At 34.6% G+C, this 22,359-nt stretch overlaps 2 protein-coding genes across 11 annotated transcripts in view; both read right to left on the bottom strand.

Annotated features, from left to right (window-relative positions):
- Positions 1 to 6,705: 6,705 nt before the first annotated feature.
- On the bottom strand, positions 6,706 to 16,559 carry LOC120350427. 6 transcript variants are annotated; one of them, XM_039423790.1, is made up of 3 exons: positions 16,508 to 16,559; positions 13,016 to 13,157; positions 6,706 to 12,154 (listed from the first exon to the last, which is right to left on the bottom strand). In XM_039423790.1, exon 3 carries the CDS (start codon positions 8,513 to 8,515, stop codon positions 7,451 to 7,453), a length of 1,065 nt encoding a protein of 354 aa, XP_039279724.1. In that variant the 5' UTR covers positions 8,516 to 12,154; positions 13,016 to 13,157; positions 16,508 to 16,559; the 3' UTR covers positions 6,706 to 7,450. The 6 variants fall into 6 exon arrangements, with proteins under 6 accessions (XP_039279724.1, XP_039279723.1, XP_039279725.1 ...); XM_039423789.1 differs by lacking the exon at positions 16,508 to 16,559 and adding an exon at positions 15,104 to 15,704; XM_039423791.1 differs by lacking the exon at positions 16,508 to 16,559 and adding an exon at positions 15,238 to 15,704.
- A 636-nt stretch (positions 16,560 to 17,195) lies between these two features.
- LOC111044098 overlaps positions 17,196 to 22,359 on the bottom strand; it is a 153,779-nt gene continuing 148,615 nt past the window's right edge. For all 5 annotated transcript variants that reach the window (XM_039423779.1, XM_039423780.1, XM_039423781.1 and 2 more), the window contains exon 17: positions 17,196 to 17,411. In XM_039423779.1, the coding sequence (XP_039279713.1) occupies positions 17,235 to 17,411 (177 nt within the window). In that variant the 3' untranslated portion in view covers positions 17,196 to 17,234. The remainder of the gene's footprint in view (positions 17,412 to 22,359) is intronic.

Here is a 22,359-nt window from a genome sequence, read left to right as displayed (position 1 = left end):
AAAAATAAAATTATTCTTAGAACTTATACATAAACCTAATCTACTAGCGGTTTCTTTTATTGCGCTTATCAAATTATTATAGCATGATTCAGTATCACTGTATTCAGTGATGATAAACAGTTTATCGGAGTTTTGCATCGACGCTTGGTACATTTCCACCCTATCATCTGACCAACGTAGCTTAATTTCTAATCTATCTACATTGCAACAATTCGCTCTACTATTAATTCTTTTTAGTTGGAGTTTAGTTTCCAATACTATAGGCAAGTGATCGGATGTTAACATTTCTTCAACTACTTTGAAATCCGAAACAATATCAATAAAGTTATTATTTACCCAAATTAAATCTATTGTACTATTTCCATTCGGGCCAACAAAAGTGAAATTGCCTGGGGTGTCACTTCTACTTCTACCATTAATCACATGGAATGAATTATTCTCCATCAAACTTATAAGTCTTTTTCCTTCAGACGTTACAACTTTATCTTCTGAAATCCTATCATAAGACAAATCCGTATAACTAATTAGAGCTTCATCCAACATTGATTGAGTTGACCTATTCTCGAATTGAAGTCTCCTGCTATCAAAACCGGGTTAGAATATGATAATACCTTTCTCCTCATAAGAAAATCTTTCAATTTTTCTAAATCACTAACAAAATTACTTGAACTGAGATATACTATACCAACTAAAATGTTATGATGAGCAATACTTATTCTAACAAAAACAAATGCCTCATTCAACTCTATTATTTCATAATTTAAATCCTTCTTTATCAGTACAAGTAAACCTCCTCTGCCTCTACCATATGAACTGGTTTTTACAGCTTGCTTTTCAATTAAGTTGTAGTCTTTAAACAAGTCCATATCGTTAATTTTCTCACAAACCCAGGTCTCAGTTAAGCCTACAATACTAAAATTGTTTATAAACTCTAATTGTTGTGCATCAAGTCTATATAAGTTTGAAATACCGTGACAGTTCCAATGTAACAATCTGAAGTTATCTATACAACCTGCTGGTGGCTGCGACACACGTGAACGATCACACTCCTGCTGCTATATGAATTCAGCCTGCTGGTTTCTTGGCATGCTTCTGGCCTGGGTTCGGCCACCTCTCAGCCAGCTCTGTAGACCAGAATTTCCACGCCGCGCCTCGCGTGGACGTGCCGTCAGCCGCGTCGCGTCAGCCGCCGTCCCCACACCCGGCTCGTCGACGGGTTTTTGATGCTGGAAACCCGGGCTGGAAGTCTGCATCTCCTGACTAGTGTGAGAACTGGTAGTTGGTCTCTCGGCGTCGCGATGTTCACGATTTCCACTAATATTTGCGTCCTCCTGGCAATTTTCACGGCCATTTTCCTGACTTGGCTCCTGACCAATGAGATCAATCCAACGCCCATCGCTTCGCATTTTTTCAAGATCTTCAAGGAAGTAGTTTCTTCCATTAATAACCAAGTGATCATATTTCATAAACGTTTTGTGTCCCCGTCTTCTAGCCTGATTGAAAAAGTCTTTCAGTTTTTCCCTAACACTCCTAATTTGCTTAGTATAGTCCTCAGATATTCCAATATTTGTACCCTTTAAAGCTTTAGAAGCTCGTAGAACTTCCATTTTCTTCTTGAAATTATTAAAACGCACTATTGTTGGTCTATTTTTCCCTACATATCTACCAAGTCTATGAGCTCTCTCAATATCCTCATCGATTAAATTAACTTTCATAACCGTAGTTATTAGATTCACAATCAATTGATTGATACCGGCCGTAGATCTTCTATTATCATTATTATTATTACGGTCTTCAATGTTATAAAATATTAGATTCGACCTCCTAGAGTAACCCTACAAATCGTCCATTTTATTACGAATCACACTATTTTCATGCTCTAAAAACGTTATTTTGTCCTTTAAACTAGAAACATCTTTAGTGATATCATCGATTGCCGTTGAAAATTGAGCCACTGATTGTTTAATTGAACTAATATCATTTTTTATGTCAGTCAAATCGTTTAGTTTCGACCATATGTCCTCTAAGGTTACCTTTGAATCGCCTGGGCCAGGGTTAAGTTCGACACCTCCGATCACAAGTAACACAGAAACAATTAACCAACACAATACACTTTGCATGATATTTACTTTCACATTTGAATTCAATAAACGAAATTTAAGTTGACGAAACAAGCCAATACGCGCACGATAAACTGCCAAATCAATCATGAACGAGAGCTCTGATAAGCACGACCGTTCGGCTCGGTGTCTCGACTGCAAAATGGGAAATTGGATATTATGAACTTGTTCAGAGCTTCTGTGTGTCTGCAATCAGTAAATACGGAATCTTCTCTTATGATATTCAAACATTTCTTCAAATTCATTCGAACATTTTTCTCATACATTTGTTTTACATGACCAGGTTCCTTGCCTGCACATTCCAAGATGAAACTTGAATATCTATTGGTATTTTACCTCTTGAAATTTAGCAAATACTTATATAGAGTTTTCTAAACTTAAAAATTGTACTTATGAGGAGATCCAATTTATTGATTTCGATAATAATTTTAGAATTCTCTTTCGATAATAGATTATGAAAAACTGTTTTTGAACTGCGTTAAATTTAATTCTTTATTTCCAATTGCAGCATTTCAATTCGAGGGGTCTAAGTCCTTCTCTATGACGTTTTCCGAGAAAGCCATTACTGAGTTTACATAGTTCTCAGTTCCTCAGTAGGTGTTTACCCCAACAAATTTAATTTTAGAAAATGCGAAACCAAACAAAAAGTCTGCAAGTGGGGTTGCCTAGGACCTCTTTAGAGTAGTCTCCTCCTTCTTTCTCGTGAAAAGGGTGAAGGGTGAAAAGGTTTAGTATGGTTTCTAAGGAGTTTTTGAGAAAGTGACCTATCGTAAGACGTCTAATACCGAAACCCTCATCTCTATTTACAGAGGGTGAAACCCTCCATTCGGTTCGAATAGTCTCAAAAAGGGAAGGATTTCCTTTCAATCTCCATTTCAGATTCCCTTCAACCTCCCACCCCAAATTTTGAAGTCATGTTTGTAGTGTGAAGAATATTGTGTTTCAACTTCCATAGTATGGAATCTTTTGGAAACAATTTCTTGAACTACACTCCTACAGTGTATAAATACTGTTTTTCGTACAAACCATTTATGACTATGAACGCATTAATGGCAACGCAATACAATATTATGAGACTGGCGTATTAGCCTATAAATAAAATGCTCTCGTTTGGTTCAAGGATGTGCAACAGGCTGAAAAAACTCATCTACTGGTGTTGTTTTACCATGTTTCTTCGTTTTGGATACTAAGTTATTGAGTTATAAAAATAGAAAAACTCTCGGAAATGTTTTTCTCATTACTACTTTTTGAGATATGAGTGCCTAAAGTTTAAATTTTTGAAACATATCATTTAAAATTCGGTGAGTGATAAATTCATGAAACCTCGAGAATACATTCCTCACGGTGTTATCGATCAAATAAAAACTCTTCGAAATATCATTTTTGCGAAAGTTATTCAATTAAAAAAAAACACAATCAGTCATTTTTTAAATTTGAATAACTTTTTCAAAAACCAATATTGTAGGGAATTGTTCTTTAGAGTTATTTATTTCGTCAATAATATCATTAAAAATAAATGTATCCTAAAAATTTCTTCTAGTCCGGGCACAAATGTCATGAAAAAGGCACTCGTCCTTGGTCATTATTGGGTAACAGCCGTGGAAGATGTCTCAATTTCTTCCTAAGGTCTAGCATAATAAGGATCGTGATGGTGATACGTCAAAATCACAGGCAAACACCTCGAAAACAAATTGGCTTCCAAAATTTTTAGGATTTTGCTTTATCGCTTGTTTTTTAATAACTGTTCAAGATATTCAACCGTTTTTTGAACAAAAATATTTCTAAAATCTGCCCCTACAATTTTTGTGAATAAAAGTTCCCTATAAAACGCATATTTTATTAGTTATAACCTGCCGCCATCTTCTTTTTTATGATGACAAACATTTTTGAGATTGCCATTATGGATGTTCTCTTCCTACACATCATCATGAAGAGATTGATACCATTCCCAAGTCTGTACCTTCAAGGAATTACGAGTTACACGGTTTTCTAATTGTTAGGTTTGGCATTTGGTGAAAAAGTCTGTTTTCCGCTGCAAACAGTATTTTTCCCTCTTCTTCCGATGACGTTACAGCCGTGGATTTGCAATGCTATTGTTGCAAAAATAGAGATTTTACACTCAACACTAAATCTGTTGCAAAAGGTGTAGGGAAATTCATAAAAGCGTGAAATTATACATCAAATTGAAGAGAATTTAATGCTCTATAAGCTTATTATCAACATGGATTTTTCTCGATTTTTAAAAAGAGCAAAAATAGAAAAAAATTGGTGGCAAACGTGTTTTTTTCAAAAATGTCACACCTTCAAGAGCGGATATTGAAGACTAGAGGAGATATAAAAGAAGTTGTAGAATAAATATTGTAGGAAATTATGTAAGCTTTAATTTGTTATATGATAGTAAAGTCCTTAGGATACATAGTTTTCATAGTTTTTGAGTTTTATGCGAGAAACCAAAAAAATGGTACCTTTAAACCCCCAACCCCCTTAGCACATAGGGTAGGGGTGGGGACTTTTGATATGTTTACCTCCTTACTACCATAAAACGAACTGCAGATCAGATCAAAAATTTGCTTCCCAACTTTTTCCTCTATAGCCTAACCTTTCCTTGACTGGACTATAATCAGAAAAAAATTTCGGAGAAACTTTTTTTTATTTTGATAACTCAATAGTATCAACATCGGAAAATTTCACCAGTAAAATGTTTCTTTCAGCCTGTTGCACAGCCTTCAGGCTTTTAATAGGTTTCGAGAAATTTTCAGTGGTTAATTTTTTTAAATTTTATCGATTCAGATACTCATCAAAATAAATATAATTCCTGTTCGAGTGATGCACCAGCATTGGTGCATGTTTTTTTTTCATTTTGATAACTTAGCACTATCAAAATCGAAAACTTAGAAAAATGTTCCCGAAAACCTGTCGCTCAGCCTTAATTGAAGAAAAGGTCTTGGGTCCTCTAGCCTTTTCTTCCCATTGATGTACTTCAATTTTAATTATGCACTCCAACAAATAGTGTGAAAAATAGCACAGAAGTGTAATAGTATGTATGTTGCACTCAATATCATTCTAGTATCTATATCTACTTAGGCCTACTATATATATTATTTTGCTTATTATTATTTCACTTTTTATTCCCTTCCATTTTTCCGATCTGCCTCTAGGAACTCTCCCCCATTAAAATAAGAATTACACTTGGTCTTCTTGGGGGATTTCACTTTTTACTTTCCTTGCCCTATTACCATAGGTAAGGAAAGTTTTGCTTTCCGAAAAAAATTAAGGTACCCCAATTTCTAAATTTCTATACGTTTCAAGGCCCCTTGAGTCCAAAAAAGTGGTTTTTGGGTATTGGTCTGTATGTGTGTGTGTGTGTATGTGTGTGTGTATGAGTGTATGTGCGTCTGTGTACACGATATCTCTTCTCCCAATTAACGGAATGACTTGAAATTTGGAACTTAAGGTCTTTACAATATAAGGATCCGACACGAACAATTTCGATGAAATGCAATTCAAGATGGCGGCTAAAATGGAAAAAATGTTGGTTTCGCATGGTTTTTCGCGATTTTCTCGAAAACGGCTCCAACGATTTTGATAAAATTTATAACTAGAATAGTCATCATTGATGAGCTCTATCAACTGTCACCAGTCCCATATTTGTAAAAATTTCAGGAGCTCCGCCCCATGTATGCAAAGTTTGATTTTAGATTCCCAATTATCAGGCTTCAGATACAATTTAAACAGAAAATTTTGAGTGGAAAAGATTCAGCATGAAAATCTCTACAAGTAATGTTCAGCAACATTTCAACCTAAAATTGAAAATAAGCTCGAAATTCGAGAAAATTTGTTTATCCAATTGCAAACTGTTGGCAACTGTTGATTCTATTAAATGATTCACTATGAAGAGATAGCAGACCTCATGTGTCTACAGCGATATTAGTCTACCCTGTCACCAGCTGGCTCAAATCTTTGAATAGTAGACTTGAGATGCGCGGGAGCACTAGCGTCAGGTGATCAATTCTCATAACGGCAAGGAAAGTTGTGTGAGTGCGCCACACCAGATTTTTAATATTGTTACAAAAAATAAACGAACGAGCGTTAGCGAGTTTTTACTTATGACTTACTGAAGGCTAAAGTCATTGTCCGTCTGTTTGTATGTTCTACAATAACTTAAGAAAGAATTGATCAATCAGCTTCAAATTTCGAAAACGTATTATTCGTATTCGAACCTTTTTACAGGTTTTTACAACGTTTACATCAACAAACTTATACGGAATGGGATATCCATCTGCGGTTTTCGCCTTTCACTTTCTCTTGGAACTCTGTATTGAAATCATATAATATTATATGACCGACTTCTCATTTGAAAAAACGAGTTTGGACTCATATGAGACAAAAAATGTTGTAGCGACGGTGTAATTTTTGAAGAGTAATTTATTATTTCAAATAGGAGCCCATAAGAAACCTCCTGTCAAATTATAATTTTGAAAGAAATATTTAGCTGTTTTCATAATTTTCACCAACTCTGATTAAAAGTTGCGGGTTTCAAAGATTATAATACAACAGTAAATTATTCTTGAGCGAGTTCTCCAACCCAGGGGGTCACTAGTGTAATTTACCTTTATATTATTTTATTGTAACTAAAGTAATTTGTACAAGTTTCGTAATTGTATGTGATAATAAATTGAATTGAACTTTAATAACTGAAAATTAATGCCCATTGAAATTATTGTTAGAAATCAAATATTATGGCAAACATCAATGAAACTTACAAGTTTTTTATGACATTATTGAGTTTGAAGTACGTTCATAGAATAGATTAGTGTCTTTATTGAAAACAACAAAACATGGTTCAATATAAAAAATAATTAATATACATTTCTGATATCTTGAAAAATGTCTATGTTTTGAAAGTTTGTTCCTTTAAGGTTTTTTGCAGACAATCACTCATGTTCTGTTGACCGTCTGAGGCGCTTTGAGGTTGGTTGCCGTTTCTGAAAGATCTTCTTATCATTCTGCATAGTAGTAGTAATAGCAGTTCTCTTATGGTAGTTGAACGTCGGTGGCATTCTTCTCATCCTAGTAGTTGAACTCCATGACAAGCTCGTACCTGTACCTCCACGCCACTCTGCAATACCGCGTCACTGATAGCCAATCCTCTCCATTGAGGAATCGTATCAGCTGGGCTCTGCTCAGGGAGGTACTTCCGAAAACGTTCTCTCTGATCTCCTTCAAGACAGGACTAACAGCCATGAAGTGGTAAACATCTTCTTCCTGTCTTAGATTGCACATGGTGCACAACTTTTGTGTGGCGGTGAAGGAATACTTGTTGAGGTATATCAGCTCTGTCCTTGCTTTGAACATTTAATGCACGGTGCCTTCTTGCTGCTCTTCAAGTAATCCGTCTCCAAACTCAGCTCTCTATACAAGGAACGTGTCTGGTTGCATCTCCATTGAACCTCACTTCTCTCTCTGAGGTTCACAGAAATTCTGTTCAAGATAGCATCAGTGTCGAAACCTGTGGAATGCTCCATTGGAATCTGATACTCCTCTGCCATATGTTGCCATTTACTGAAGAAAGACAGCCTCCTTCGCATCACCTCATCTGTGAGGATCTTTGAATACCTCTCTTCTGGAAGATTTACACATTTTCCCACATAATCGAGATGCAGCTTCAGTGTGTACAGAAAAATGGGTGTCAATCCAGTCTCCAAATACAAAGAAAAATTTGGAGAGCATTTCGGGAGACTAAAAACTTTTCTCAAGAAAAATCGTTGCAGCATCTCAACTTTCTCCTGCCACTCATAGTCCCACGCTTGTGCACCGAAACAAACAATACTTTTACAGGCTGCATTCAACTTGCTGCTGAAATTCACCTCCTCACTTGCGCAGATTCTGGAGAATGAGTTTATTGCAAACTTTGCCTTAGCTACACCTGAGTTAAAGTGTTCCTCCAGTGAGAGTGATGAAGTTAGGGTTATTTCAAGATACTTGTAGCTATTAACAACTTCTATTCTGCGACCCTTGTACCACCACTTCTTAAACTTGGCTGGCCTCTCACCATTCCGGAATACCATTATTTTAGATTTTCCCAAGTTGACCACAAGATTCCAGGTCGTACAGTAATCTTCCAGTTGTTCTATCATTTTCTGTAGAGATAGGCTATTGGTAGCCAGGAGAACAATATCGTCCACATAGGCGAGTAGTTTGATTCGATTGCCTCCTATGCTAATGCCGCCATCAATACTCTCATCAATGTCATCCATGAACAGGGAAAACAAGATAGGACTCAACAAGCAGCCTTGTTTCAATCCAGAGTGTGTATCAAAATACTGAGAGAGTCCTTTCTGACTCCACACTGCTGCAGTCGCACCCCGATACAGACCCTTAATTGCCCTTACCATACTAGTCGACAGCCCATGTGCGTGTAGCTTGTGAAACAGAGCATTTCTGTCAATCCTGTCGAAGGCAACTGAAAAATCCACGAAGAATGCACTTTTTGTCGCTTAATGGAAAGTTGTATTCTCACCAGATTCATGAGGGTATAGATTTATGGTCGACTGTTGAATACGTTTTTCTGAATCCAGCCTGGAAGACTTTCAATTTCTTGTTTTTCTCAACCCAATCAGTCAGTCTCTCCAGAAGTAGCCCTGCGTACACTTTACCAATAGTATTTCCTAAAGATGTACCCTGTAGTTTGATACCTCACTTACGTCAACTTTCTTGAAAATAGGGAATATCACTGATTCCTTATAACCCTCTGGTACATCACCCAAACTGAAGATGCAGTTATACACTTCAAGCAGTTTTTCAAGGAAAATTCCAGGCGCATTCTTGAAGAATTCATATGCCACCCTATCTTCTCCTGGAGCCTTATTATCTGGTGCACCTTTCAACACTCTAGAAAGTTCTGTCATACTGAAATTTCTATCAAGCTCCTCATCCAAGGTGTATGGGTCTGCGCTGAAGATCCTATCACCACAGCTTGACGGATTCAGCAACTCCTCAAAGTGAATCTTCCATCTCTCATTTCATGTACATTAATGATCAATTTCTTACCAATGAAAAGAAAAGTCTTACCAGATTCCAAAATTCTTTTGAATTTTTCGCCTTTGAGATTTATTTCCTAAGTTGTATTCTTCCAATACTGACTTTTTTATCCAGGCAAATCGACTTATAAAGTTTGTTTTGTTCTCTGTATTGACTCCCAATCTCCACTCAATTAGTTCTTCGAAATAATCTCAATAGCTTCATTACCTTGGTACGTACCCTTTGACACTCTGAGTCAAACCACTTCTGCTTGAAATTCTCTCCATGGTAACTACAGTGACGTTGCGAGCATGCATAGATTTATCTCTAATAATGACTTCGCATCTACCACCACCTCATCAGCCCACAACTTATGTGCAGTTTGTTGAGAAATATGCCTCTGATAAAGCTGTTTCTTCTTGTTATCCTATTTCAATTTAGGCAATAGCATTGAATGTGAGTCAGTGTCTGTCATTAAATTTTCGAGTTCGACTACTATTGGGAAGTGGTCTGAGAAAAATTCGTCGCCCACCATGAAGTCGCTAATCAGCTCCAAAGAGTTACATGTTGCAGCACACGAATCAATAACTGATGATCCTTGACCACCTGCATAAGTGAATTTTCCTTGGCTATCTTCCTGGGTTCTTCCATTCAAGACAACCATATTCAGATCATTGATAAAATTAATGAACTTACGTCCATTTCCATTCATTGTATCATCCTTGGAAGTTCTATCAAGGCTTGTGAGACAGATCTGGAAGAACATGCCTTGGAATTTTCTGTGCACAACTGAAACGGCCATTAAGATCTCCAATAATAATAATACGATTTTCATACTCAGCAGTAAGTAAGCTCCCACGTCAGCTCACTAAGTCGACTAAAGTCGTCATTCTACTCATTGCAGTTCAAATATACCGGGACAATTTTTTTCAAATTCAACTCTTTAAATTTTATAAAATCAGCTTCTTCATCTACAAATGTTTCAGACAGAAATATCAATTCAAACTTTTTCAGGAATTGCGTGAATTCAGGATATATCTTCCATCCTGCTATATTATAGGCTAGGACGCTAACTTCGACTGCGTCCTGTCCAAGCATTGCTGATTGCTAGTTCTTCTTCGATGGTCCAGCTTTAGCGCTAGAATTGAAGAACTCTCGAATATTGGGCGTATTATTTAGCTCTTTATTCTTCCTCCTTCTCTCTTCTACTGTTCCTGCCACTGTTTCCTCAGAATAAGGTTCAGCAGTCTGAGATGGAGGCGGCGATCCGGTTTGTCCTTCTTCACTCTCCGAGATCAAATTCCACTTATTTCTCTCCATCATATTCTTCACTTGCTCAACTTTCCGTCCACTACAAGACCAACTCCTCTAATTCTTGAATTCTTACCGCACCTTTTCAATTTCCTACTAATATCTCTCAAATCCGCCAACTTATTATTCTAGTCTCTCTGTCATAGTCGTGTGAGACATCCTACACGGCACACTCCATCCAGGTCAGCCTCACCTATATCAACCTTCATTACCTTATTACATAAATCCATGATAATAATTGGAAGATTCTTCCCATTTACTTCAACACCGAAAAATATCAAGTTATTCCGTCTTTTAAGTCTCGGTCGCTACTTTGAGCTTATTAACTTCCATTCTCAACTTAGAATTTTCCTCCTCCAATTCATCAATTCTCCTGCCTTGATCCTCTACCTCGGATTTGATGTTCAATGCACTGATTTCTTTGCTAATAATACCTGTCAGTGTCTCAATCATATCTCTTGTATATTGCCAAACATTTCCAACATTTCTTCTTTATTCATACTTTAGATGTAATTGATGCAATATAAACTGACAGTAGAGTCTCTCAAAAGAAAATTTAAAACGGAATTCCAAAGAAATAGATGAGTATTGAACTGTAACGGAAGAGAAAAAGGCTAAATATATATATTCAACATAAGCCGAAAAAGGGTGATGAAGTAGGCTAGATCAGAAACTAAAAAAAAATAAAAATAAATTAGAAATATGGATGAAACTCAACCCACAAAATTTTATCGTAGAAACTTGTAGAGATGTAAGCATGGTAGGTGCAATTCAATTTCTATTGATGTCCAATAATAGGATTCCAAAATATAATAAAAACTTGTAACAATGATTTTTCCAGTTTATTTCAATTGCATTCGCTCTCAACAGATGGATCATAATCATATAAATTTATGCAAATCATCTCAGTTTGAGGTTTGTATAAATATTTTACATTCCAATCATAAATTCACACCCTCCATTAACAAACTTAATTTTACATAAATATTCACATACAAATTTACATTTATTGTTCATTCACAGGGAATGTGAATCAGTTGATTTCATTAATAGGTTTTACACATGTTTAAGGCTATTTCTTTTTATTTCATGGAAGAATAATTCAAAATAATTTGAAATATATTTGAATATTTTTTTGTTCCCAAGTACAGTATTGTAATTGTAAATATTATATGGAATATCATTCCATAAGCTAACTTTTTATCACAGACAAAATATAATACGAAATGCCTAATACAAGCTGCCCTAGGGAATAAGGGGAAGTGAATAGATTAGCCTACATAATATTATTGAATAAATAAAAATAATAATGATCATTTGGTGAATAACAATAGATCCTTGCTTCTGAATAAATACGAGCAGCAATCTGAATAAAAAATATAACTCTTTCAAGTTTTTAAGACTTTGGTAAGTTTGACTAGTTTTTGCAATCAATAACCTTCACTGAATTTGAAGTTCACTCCAAATATGAATTGTTTTTGAATATAGTTCTTAAATTAATCTTTTTTCAACAGAGCAGTCAGGTGAAATTCCTTCATATATACTTCCAGCCAAATCACCAATAATCAAATTTATTTCGTTTTGAGTGAAGGTCAAAAGTGTGGGCAACTTATTCGGTCGATCATTGAGAGGAAGGAGCATCGCTTGCAGATCCCTTGAAGGGAGATGTGTTGAAAGTAGTCTCACGAATCCCTCATTGCCATCTGTGGAGATAGATGAAATAGATAAGTATGAAGGATTCAATATTTTATCATTATTCCAGTTATCAAGCTCAGTATTAATTGTAAAATTTGTTTGAAAAAAATATTGAAAATAATAAGCAACCAGTCAATTATTCGCTAATCAAGAATTGTCACAATCTGAAATAGCTCAACGATTGTTGGAAAAAATTATCACTGTATTCAAGAGTCTTCAAAGGTTCTTATGAAGTCTTGAATAAAAAGGAAAACGTTATAATAACAAAAACAGTGATTTTTAACGTCTATATGTAACTGAGATTAGCGTGGTCCTTCAAAATAAAATAAAATATTTACTATGATACGTGCAAATCTTAGTTTGCAGCATGATGCTTTATGGACAGTACTATTTCAATACAACAGTGAGAGCACTGTTGCATTGTAAGAGCAATACTGCAATCTGAGGTTTGCATAGACTGAAAATACTCATGAAATCATCATCAAAAGATGCATAGTTTTTTTAATCCACTTTGAAAACAGTGTGATTGAGTGAGTGAGACCTATTGTAATTGAAATTAAATAGAGCAGAACATTACTACTGTAGGATATCGATAAACTTTTGGAAACGTTTATGCCATGTACTTTGTTCAGTATTATCAATGGTGAGGCTAATCTCGGTGATGTTAGATAATTTTGTCAGACCACTCCCGTGTTTCGGATGGACACGTTACCGACGGTCCCACCTGCATTAAAGCAGTCAATAAGTCATCTCAGAGGCCCTGCAATTGATCAGGTGCGATCAGAAAATTCACACCCAGACACCAGACCTGAGCCAGCCAAGTCGCTCGGCATTAATTTCATTTATTTAACGGTGTAATAGTTGCTCACCTTGTTGTAGCCCATAGATGTTTAACGTCGAATTTGCCTCCATGTAAGCAAGAAGAGTGTGTTGCGGAAATTGAATCCAGGTGAGTGCAAATGGATGAAAGGATGGAATTTTTTCGAATAAGGTCCCATTTTGTCTATAGATCTGAAAAACAAATATCTTATTTAAACATATAAATTTCATTCCAATAAATAGAATAGAATAGATTTTTATTCCTTCAAGTATAACATCTAAACAATCGGAAACGTCACATAAAATTACAATAGTAAAACATCAACAGACCACAAAGTACATTCAATAATACTGACATAATAGGCAATTTGAATATTCAACTCATGATAGTTTATATTACAGTTCAGTTATATAAAATTTAGTCTAAATACATTCAAATTTAATCAAAAGTAGCTACTAATGGATACATTACTCATGTTTAGGAATTCAGTCAATGAGTAAAGCGGATTCTCTGACAAAAGTGTTTTCATTTTAAGATTAAACTGAACAACAGAATTTATCTCACAGAAAACGGAAGTTTATTAATTATTTTTACAGAAATTACTCTTGAACTGATCTGAGTTCTTCTCAGCCTGGAATAAGGTATTTCAATGCCGAGTCTGTACCTAGTATTATGCTGGTGAAAATCCTCCCTATGTAGGAAAGAGTCAAAATTCATTTTCATATCCATTGCTAGTAAAAGTACAAATAAACTATAAATAGTCATTATATTTTGTTCAACAAAAATTGGCCTGCAAGGTTCCAAGTAGTTTGCATAAAAAATTCTCATTGCCTTCTTTTGAAGCAAGATTTTTTGTACATTAGTAGCACAACCCCACAATGATAAACCATTTGAAAATGTGCCTTGAAAGAATGCAGAATAGGTCATCTTAAGATAATGTTGAGGTACATATTCTTTCAATCGGCGTAAAATATATAACATTGGAACAAACATGATCAATATGTGGGCTCCATGTCAATCCCTGATCTAGAAGAATCCCCAAAATCTTCACACATTTTAAATTATCTTCATCAATTTGCCTCAACCCTAAAATTGAGAGAGTCGGAATTGGTAATCAAGAGCTCAACGGAATTCTTAGGGGTGAAACTGGAGGAAGGGCTGGGTTGGGGGGAACAATTGGATAAGATTGAAAGTAAAATAGCGAGTGGAATTTTTGTCTTAAGGAATTTAAGTAAATTGAATAATAAGCCTCTATTGAAGTCGGTCTATCAATGCTTGGTGGAGTCACATATTCAGTGGCCCTATGGGGAGCTAGAGAGAGTAACCTTCAGAAAATTTTCATTTGTCAAAAGGAAGCATTGCGCACTATGTTGAGGTTGCATCCACAAACACATTGTAGGGACTATTTTATTAAAATGGAGATTCTCAGTGTCCCCTATCTCTATATTTTGGAAATGTGTGTATATATTAGAAGGTGTTCACTACAGACTATTAATAAGACGCATGAATATATTAATACACGGCATAAGAGTACCTTCTCGGAATATCATAAATTGACTTTGTATGAAGAAAAACCCAGTTATATTGGTAGAAAAATTTACCAAGTACTACCAATTCGGTTGCGGGAAATATTAACGATAAAAAAGTTTAAACGAAGTTTGAAATTATTTCTAAAGGAGGAATGCTTTTATAGTCTGAAGGACTATTTTGATTACTGTAATAGAGTCAAAGACAAATAGTAATTATATACTAGATATAAATTCAATGAAAAATTAATGGTGTCTCGCTTTTGCTAGCACTTTGACTTGTCTGACGCCGTTGAGACCAACCAGACGTAATATCTATCTATCTATCTATCTATTGTTTCTTGTGTTTTATTGCTATTTAGAAGTCGATTATTTGCCCTGAACCATATGCTCATTTCATCCTGACAGTTGGACATTTTTTCTTTTAGTGCAAGGATATCAGAATCTACAGAAAACATAGAAGTGTCGTCAGCATAACAAACTACTTTAGATTTAGTAGAATAATCAATATCATTCATCATAATCAGAAATAACAAGGGTCCCAGTATTGAACCTTGTGGTACACCATGAGGTACAAGGCAACACTTTGAGAATTCGTTATTAACATGTACCGTCTGCCTACGATCACTCAGGTACGATTGCAGCAGTTTGAGAGCTTTCCCTTGCACACCTAAATAATACATTTTTTAATAAAATTTCATGTTGGAAACATCGAACGCTCTACTCAGGTCATATAGCACTGAACCTGCATAGTTCTTAGAATTAAAGCAGTCCAATATGACGTCTACAATCGAGTCAACTGCATCTATAAACACAAAGAGACGGTTTGACAATATCAGGCAAGTTAGGATACAATATCTCATTTCTTCATAAAAACAATTACTACTAAATTACTGAAAGTCAACTTATAAAGTGATTTTGTTTTGCTATAATTATCACACTCTATTATGTTGTTTCTTGTATAGAAAGTGAAAAACACTAAAGACTATTACAAAAATTATCACAGTAGTGCCGATTTTCGGGGGGCAGGGCAGTTTCTGCCCCCTCAATGTTCATACGTTGCAAGAGAAAATTACATCAGTAAGTATTAAATAGTTATTTGTGCAACTAGTGCGCAAAGTGACAGTTTGCTGCACCGAAAGAAACGTTTACGCCCGAGCCGTAGGCGAGGGCGGAATGGCTTCTTGAGTGCAGCAGAGGAACTTTGCGCACGTATTTCACATCAAGTTTTTCCTACAGTTACCATTGAATATGAAAAGTGGGTAATTATGGATAAAATGATGGCTGAAATCCATCAAATGTTTGTGTGTGTGATGCTGTTATTAATAACAATCTTGATTCATTTAAAAATTAATAATCCAATTGAAGTTGAAAATTTTCAGCCAAAGTTCTCATTTTTATTCATTCAAGAATCAGAGAAAATACAGATAAAACAAAAAATTCGCATTCAAAATTCACGCCAAAATCTGGTTTGAATGACTGCAAAATAGCTGAACCGACAAGCGCGCGACCTAGCGGGAAGAATCGTAACTAACTTCGTTCTTTCATCCAGCTAAAAACAGTATTCAGATATTCAGAATTATGACCAACTAGAATTACCGAAAAATACTATAAGTAAACTAAAAAATATTTATATAATAACATAGACAATAGAAAATATTTCATTGTAGTATATTCTAATGTTATTTTATTGATTTTATCGACATGGATTTCGAACGGTAATTATTTAACCTGAAAATTCGAATTTCAAAATGTGTGTTTGCTACATTTCTAATTGCTTGGAGTTGAAATAATTATTACTGTCAATAGAAAATAAACATTATTTAATATTAAATGATGAGAAGTTATTATTTAATTATGATTTGGATAAACATTATTCTTGTTTTGGATTTCTAGATTGGGATTTTATCATAAATGTAGGGTAGCCATTGAAATGATTCTCATCTAAATCTAACCACAGTCATTGTTACCAACTTAATTTTTGTTTTCGTGCACTAATCCTCCATATAACCCACCAACTATTTTGTGTTGCCATGTTGCAAATCTGGAGTGCAGAAAATTTTTTTTAATTATTATTATTTTTCATGTTTATCACATTTATTTATTTGTAACATAATTATAATTTATTTTCTTTCTAAAGCCTCACACTGATCATCTCGGGGCTCATTATATTATTGTTTGATATTACGTCTATTATTGAATATATAAATTGTGTGTTTATATATTTAATAATATCATTGATATAATTTGAAAAATAATAATAATATGCCCTGTACTTCAAAGAAAATTATGATTATGTTGATGAGTAATATTGAATTGATTTAATATTAATAGGTCTATACAAAAGTGATAATTTGAAAGGGTAAAAGTTATTATTGAAACCCCCTCTGGAGTTTTTGTACTATTCCACAGTAAGAAATATACTGTTTACTTATTAAGCATTTCTTTATTTCTTAAATACTTGAAACAATCCTTTTCATTTTGTTTTTGCTAAGGGAGATTCTAGATTGATATAAAACCTACTATCAGAAATAGTAATATTTTTGTCAATTCTCAATTAATGAATTTGATAAAACAGAATAGTTTCAATTCTAAGAGAACATATTTCTCATCACATTAGTTTGATCAAACATGATACTTTTCAACATGTTTTCTTATAAATAACATAGTATTGTTATGAAAATAATATTGTTGATATGATACAACGTTCATTGAAAGTTGATGAATTCGAAATAAATTGCATCAAATATTTAAATTACCAATTTCTTCTTTCTTTATGGTCTCCAATAGTTTCGGTGGTGAAAGTACAGACTCAAAATCCCACTTGGACACCAAATCATCCTTATAAGTATACAAATATCCTTTCTCATTCGTTCCAAGTATAACACCGTAATTTTTCAATTCTGTAGCGAAGTTGAGCTGGAACAAGAATTTTCTTCATTCATTCAGCCCAAATTTTTAGACAACAATCAGAGAACACATCAATAGAAATACACTGTAAAAGTATAAATATTGTTTTGGGTTTCTACACTAATAATACACTAGAGGCGATTTATACTGATTATAGTTATTACACTTACAGCACTATAACACATGGAGGTAAACTAGAAACAACTGATAACTACCTAATAAATTACACAGAATTATTATTACAAGCTTACGTTAACCAATATAAATAACTGTTTAAGAATAACTGTCACCAAGAATAATAACTTTTCAAACAACTACACAATCTGTACTACTGTCACAATTATTATCACTTATCACTAATCTGCCACGATGAGAATGATAATAATAAAAATAATGAGCATCACTGAATAGTGGCCCAGCACAAGTGTGTTTACAATTTTTTATATGTGAGTGATAAGGATATATCAATATCATCATAACGTTTATAAAAGTTATGATGGTAAACCATAAACTTGAAGAAAATACTCCATTGATGATGAACTTACAAGTTTATACATTTGAATATATAAAACTAATTGCTACTTGATATTTTTCGAACGATACATATGTCAGTTGCGGACCAGAGTGTTTGAAATTTTGAAAATATATCATATGTTGCTTAACTTATCTGGATGGGGGCATAAAGAGATCTATTGTTGAATATTGGTTGAGCATTGACATGGGTTGACAGTTATTGTTTCCCATTCCACCGGCGTTGAAGAAGGGGTATTGTTCTCTCTTGACCTTTCCATGCTCCCATCCAGATAGGTTTCACTCGATTGTCAAACCACAGATTTGTTAAAAAATCGAGAAAGACCTCACATTACATTGAAAACAGTCGCATTACATCTAGATTTTTGTAATGGACAGGTGGTTTGGCAATATCTAGTATTTTCATTCATCATGGATAACTACCACAATATCACCTTTTTGATGTTGGAGCCACTAATATTACTGCAGTAGGTATATAAATGTGGGCCGTTAGCAAAGAATATCCTGCTGATGTAATATTTTCGATGAACCATAAAAATTCCTTTTTCAAGTAATATCTGATACATTGTTTTACTTCATAAGTTATACCCATTGTTATTGTGTAGTAGCTGATACAGCACTTGGAATAGTATATAATCTCTAGTAATTAAGACTCTTTGTCTCATTTGTGTATTTTTGGCAGTCACTATGCCGGTTTGTTTCTTGAATAAATCTTTTTAAAAAGGATGTCACGTGTTCCGTTTACTTAACTGGCGCCCAAACAAACAGGACCGCAGACGTTTCGGTAAAGTTCAATTTACTTTTTTTCGCGACCAACTGTCTCGAATCCAAAACGCGAGTGTAACTCCTCATCTGCGGCCTACCCTCATCACTCTGGAACCAAGTGCACAGCCTTCCATCCTGGCAGAGAGAAACAACACCTGGCGGCCCCTAACCAACAGAGAACCAAGCGACACGGATTCATCCACGGACGAGGACCAGGACGATCCAAGTACACTCTCCAAACCAGTTGTGAGTACCAACAAAAGAACTTCATCAAACCCTCAAAACTCCATCCAGTCTTATCTTCAACTTCAGATATTTCAAAAATGGCAACAATCACTAAACCTATTACACATGAACTCTTGAGATACATACCTCATTACGATGGTACTTCTCACAAGTTACATCAATTCATATCTACTTGCGAAGACAATTTCTATCGGCTACTTTGCTGAAAACATTAAAGAAAAAGAAGCTAATCACTGGATTCTTTTCAAAGCTGCTATGTGCAAACTTGAAGGACCAGCCGAAGCAGTAGCATTCAACAACAGTTGTTCTTCAACAAAAGACTTGATAAAATCACTGAAACAAAATCTTGCTGATAACAGATCTGTACCTGAACTCATTTCTGAGTTGACTGTGATAAAATCCTATCAAAGGGAACATCCTATTGAATTTTTGAACAGATTTAAAATCCTATTAAATAGGAACATCCTATTGAATTTTTTTCATTCAATTTTTGAATGAAAAACGTACAAATGTAATCACTAAGTATAAGCTAGATGGTATTACAGGTTTATTATTAGAGAGTTTGATTAGTCAACTGAATGCTACACTTGTAAATACTTTTGTGCATGGAGTTCACCCAACATTAGGGTCACATTTGCAAGTACTACAAGTACAAGACCTAGATGATGCTAGGAATAAGTTGATAAACGATTTTAGTATTATATTATAGCAACTACGCTACAAAACCACTATTGAAACAATGAACAAGGTAGATAGAAGGAAACTTTTCAACAACACAACAAGATTTAGAAATCCTAATTACGAACAAAACTTTCAAAAACAATGGTCACACGACAATTCTTTCGAACAAACACACAGACCCTTCCAAAGTAGACAACAATTTTCACCACACAATGTTCAACAAACTAACTTCCCCCAAAACTTTCAACAACATTTTTCAAATCATAGCTTCCAAAAACAAAACTATCGTCGAAACTTTCAACAACAACGTTTTCCACAACAAAGCTTTCAACAGCAAAACAGTAATTTCGCACCTAAGTTCACTCGCGTGGTAAGGTTGGTCGCACACAGTGTCCGTCCATGCGCATGCGCACTCAAACAACACACCCAACACCTCTACACTTACACATCACCATATCAAGTAAACTATGGTATAAGTGAGTAATTATGGGTAAAATTGCCTGAAACGCATCAAATGTTTATTCTGTGTAATTTTATTATTCATAAATAAAATAGAATGTAGTAGTAGTGTTTGAATGACGGAGGGGGGGGGGGCTGTGTGGTGTGTGGGTAGGTGCGGCTGTGCTGTCCTCCAACTCGGTGTCCTTAATAATTATGACACACGTGCACCACAACACTATAGCAGCCCAGTGCAGTCCAAGGAGGATCGTGGAGTAGGCAAAACAAAGTTTGGCTGTCTCCGCTCATTCTGGCCTGCGCATCTTTTCGGCCATCTTGGTTTGACCAAAACATTGCACTCGCACTGCAGTCATAGCATTAAAATCTGTGCTAATGTGTTCATTTAATTGACTTTTAATAAAAAATAAAAGTTTTGATCGAAATGGTAATCTGTTGTGCATTTGGATGTACAAACAGAAGTTCAAAGAAGACTCCAGGAGTGACTTTTCACAGATAATAATTTATAACTTTAATAATAAATTTAACAAGTTGTTTACTCTTGTTAAGTTTAACCTGTAGATAGATAGATGGGCCTAGATAAATGCCTTTTATTCACAGTCAGATCTATAGATGAATAATTTTATTGTTCAGTTCAAGCATACAATACAAATTAAATACTACAATAAATAGAAGTTCCATCCAAATAATTCAAAAGTAACACAATAAAAAATTCTTAGGCATGGCCTAAGAGTTGATAGTTATTATCTTAATGTGAGAACATCTTAATCTTATTGTAGGCACTTGTCGAACAGATTAAAAATAATGATCACAAATTCCATTCCCAAAAAAAAGTTCAGTAAGGAACAGTAAGTAAGTATAGAAAGGAACACTAATATACTTTTATCTAGAATAGTCTGCCAAAAATTGAATGTCCATAACAATTGTTATTATTGTTGTTTAATGTACAGAAATATATCCATGTGATTGAATAAATATTGTATTGCAACACTTATCTACTATTAGGGCTATATTTATCCCATTAACAAATAATATTTATAATTCTTTTTTGAAACTTTTATTTGTAAAAATTTGGGAGAAGACAGTTTTGAGCTATGCCTGTTGTCTTCTCCCAATCATATTATATTCATTATAATTATGATTTGTAATTGTCAATGAAATAAATAAATAATTAAATAAATGAATAAATAATTAAATAAATAAATAAATAATATAAGTTCAGTGTCACAGTATTGATACTATATCATTCATAGTCATATTATTTCTGCTGAATTTCCATTCTCTGTTTATCAATAATTTTTGACATAATTTTACCAATAATCTATTCAGAAAGTCAGGTTATTCATTGTGCATGAATTTATTCTGATATTACAGAGAGCTTTAGTATCTAGTTATAGCATTATAGAAAACGAATAATAAACATATATGGAATGAATAAACAGTAATCGACTGAGAAGTGAAGGCTTTGTTTCAAGTGGAGCCTTTGGCATTTGTCTGTCTGTCTTTGCAATAATTATGCCTAAACCAAGGCCGAGCTATAGAAGTATAATTCAAAAATGTATCAACATTATAGCTCGTCCAAGCCTTGTTTGATTATAATGAATTATTAATTTGTAATGAATTTTGAATAGCCTCTCATTTTTTATAGGGGATATCTGTTTGGCAAAATAGGCAGGGCTACATACTTTTCAGCCATTGATCTGGCCTCCGGTTTTCATCAAATCCAAATGGACCCGCAATCCGTACCTACGACAGATTTCTTAAAAGAGCACGGACATTACAAGTTTTTACGTATGCCGTTTGGGTTAAAGAATGCACCCCCTACGTTTCAGAGGGCCATGAACATAATTTTTTCAAGAATGGCCAATCTACATGGATGATATAATAATTTTCTCCGATAACCTTGAGGAACATTTAAAGCATTTGAAATCGGCATTTACGAAACTAAAAGAACACAATTTGAAAATTCAACTTGATAAAACTGAGTTTTTCAAGAGTGAGTTGTATTTAGGACACATCATTTCGGAAAAAAGGTGTGATGCCTAACCCCTCGTTGAAGCCATAAAGAACTTTCCAATCCCTAAGACCGCCAAAGAAATCAAACAATTTCTTGGACTGACCGGTCACTATCGCAAAATGATTCGAAACTATGCTAAAATAGCTAAACCACTCACTGCTGCTTTGAGAAACGATGTAAAGATCAATCCCAATAACAAGGACTACAGGGAGGCTTTTGAAAATTTTAAACTAATGTTACAAAACAGCCCCATCCTACAAT

The sequence above is a fragment of the Nilaparvata lugens genome, chromosome 3 (assembly GCF_014356525.2).
Source record: "Nilaparvata lugens isolate BPH chromosome 3, ASM1435652v1, whole genome shotgun sequence".
Lineage (NCBI taxonomy): Eukaryota > Metazoa > Arthropoda > Insecta > Hemiptera > Delphacidae > Nilaparvata > Nilaparvata lugens.
The sequence above is the reverse complement of the archived record's forward strand: the minus strand, read 5'-3'. Positions and strand labels throughout refer to the sequence as shown.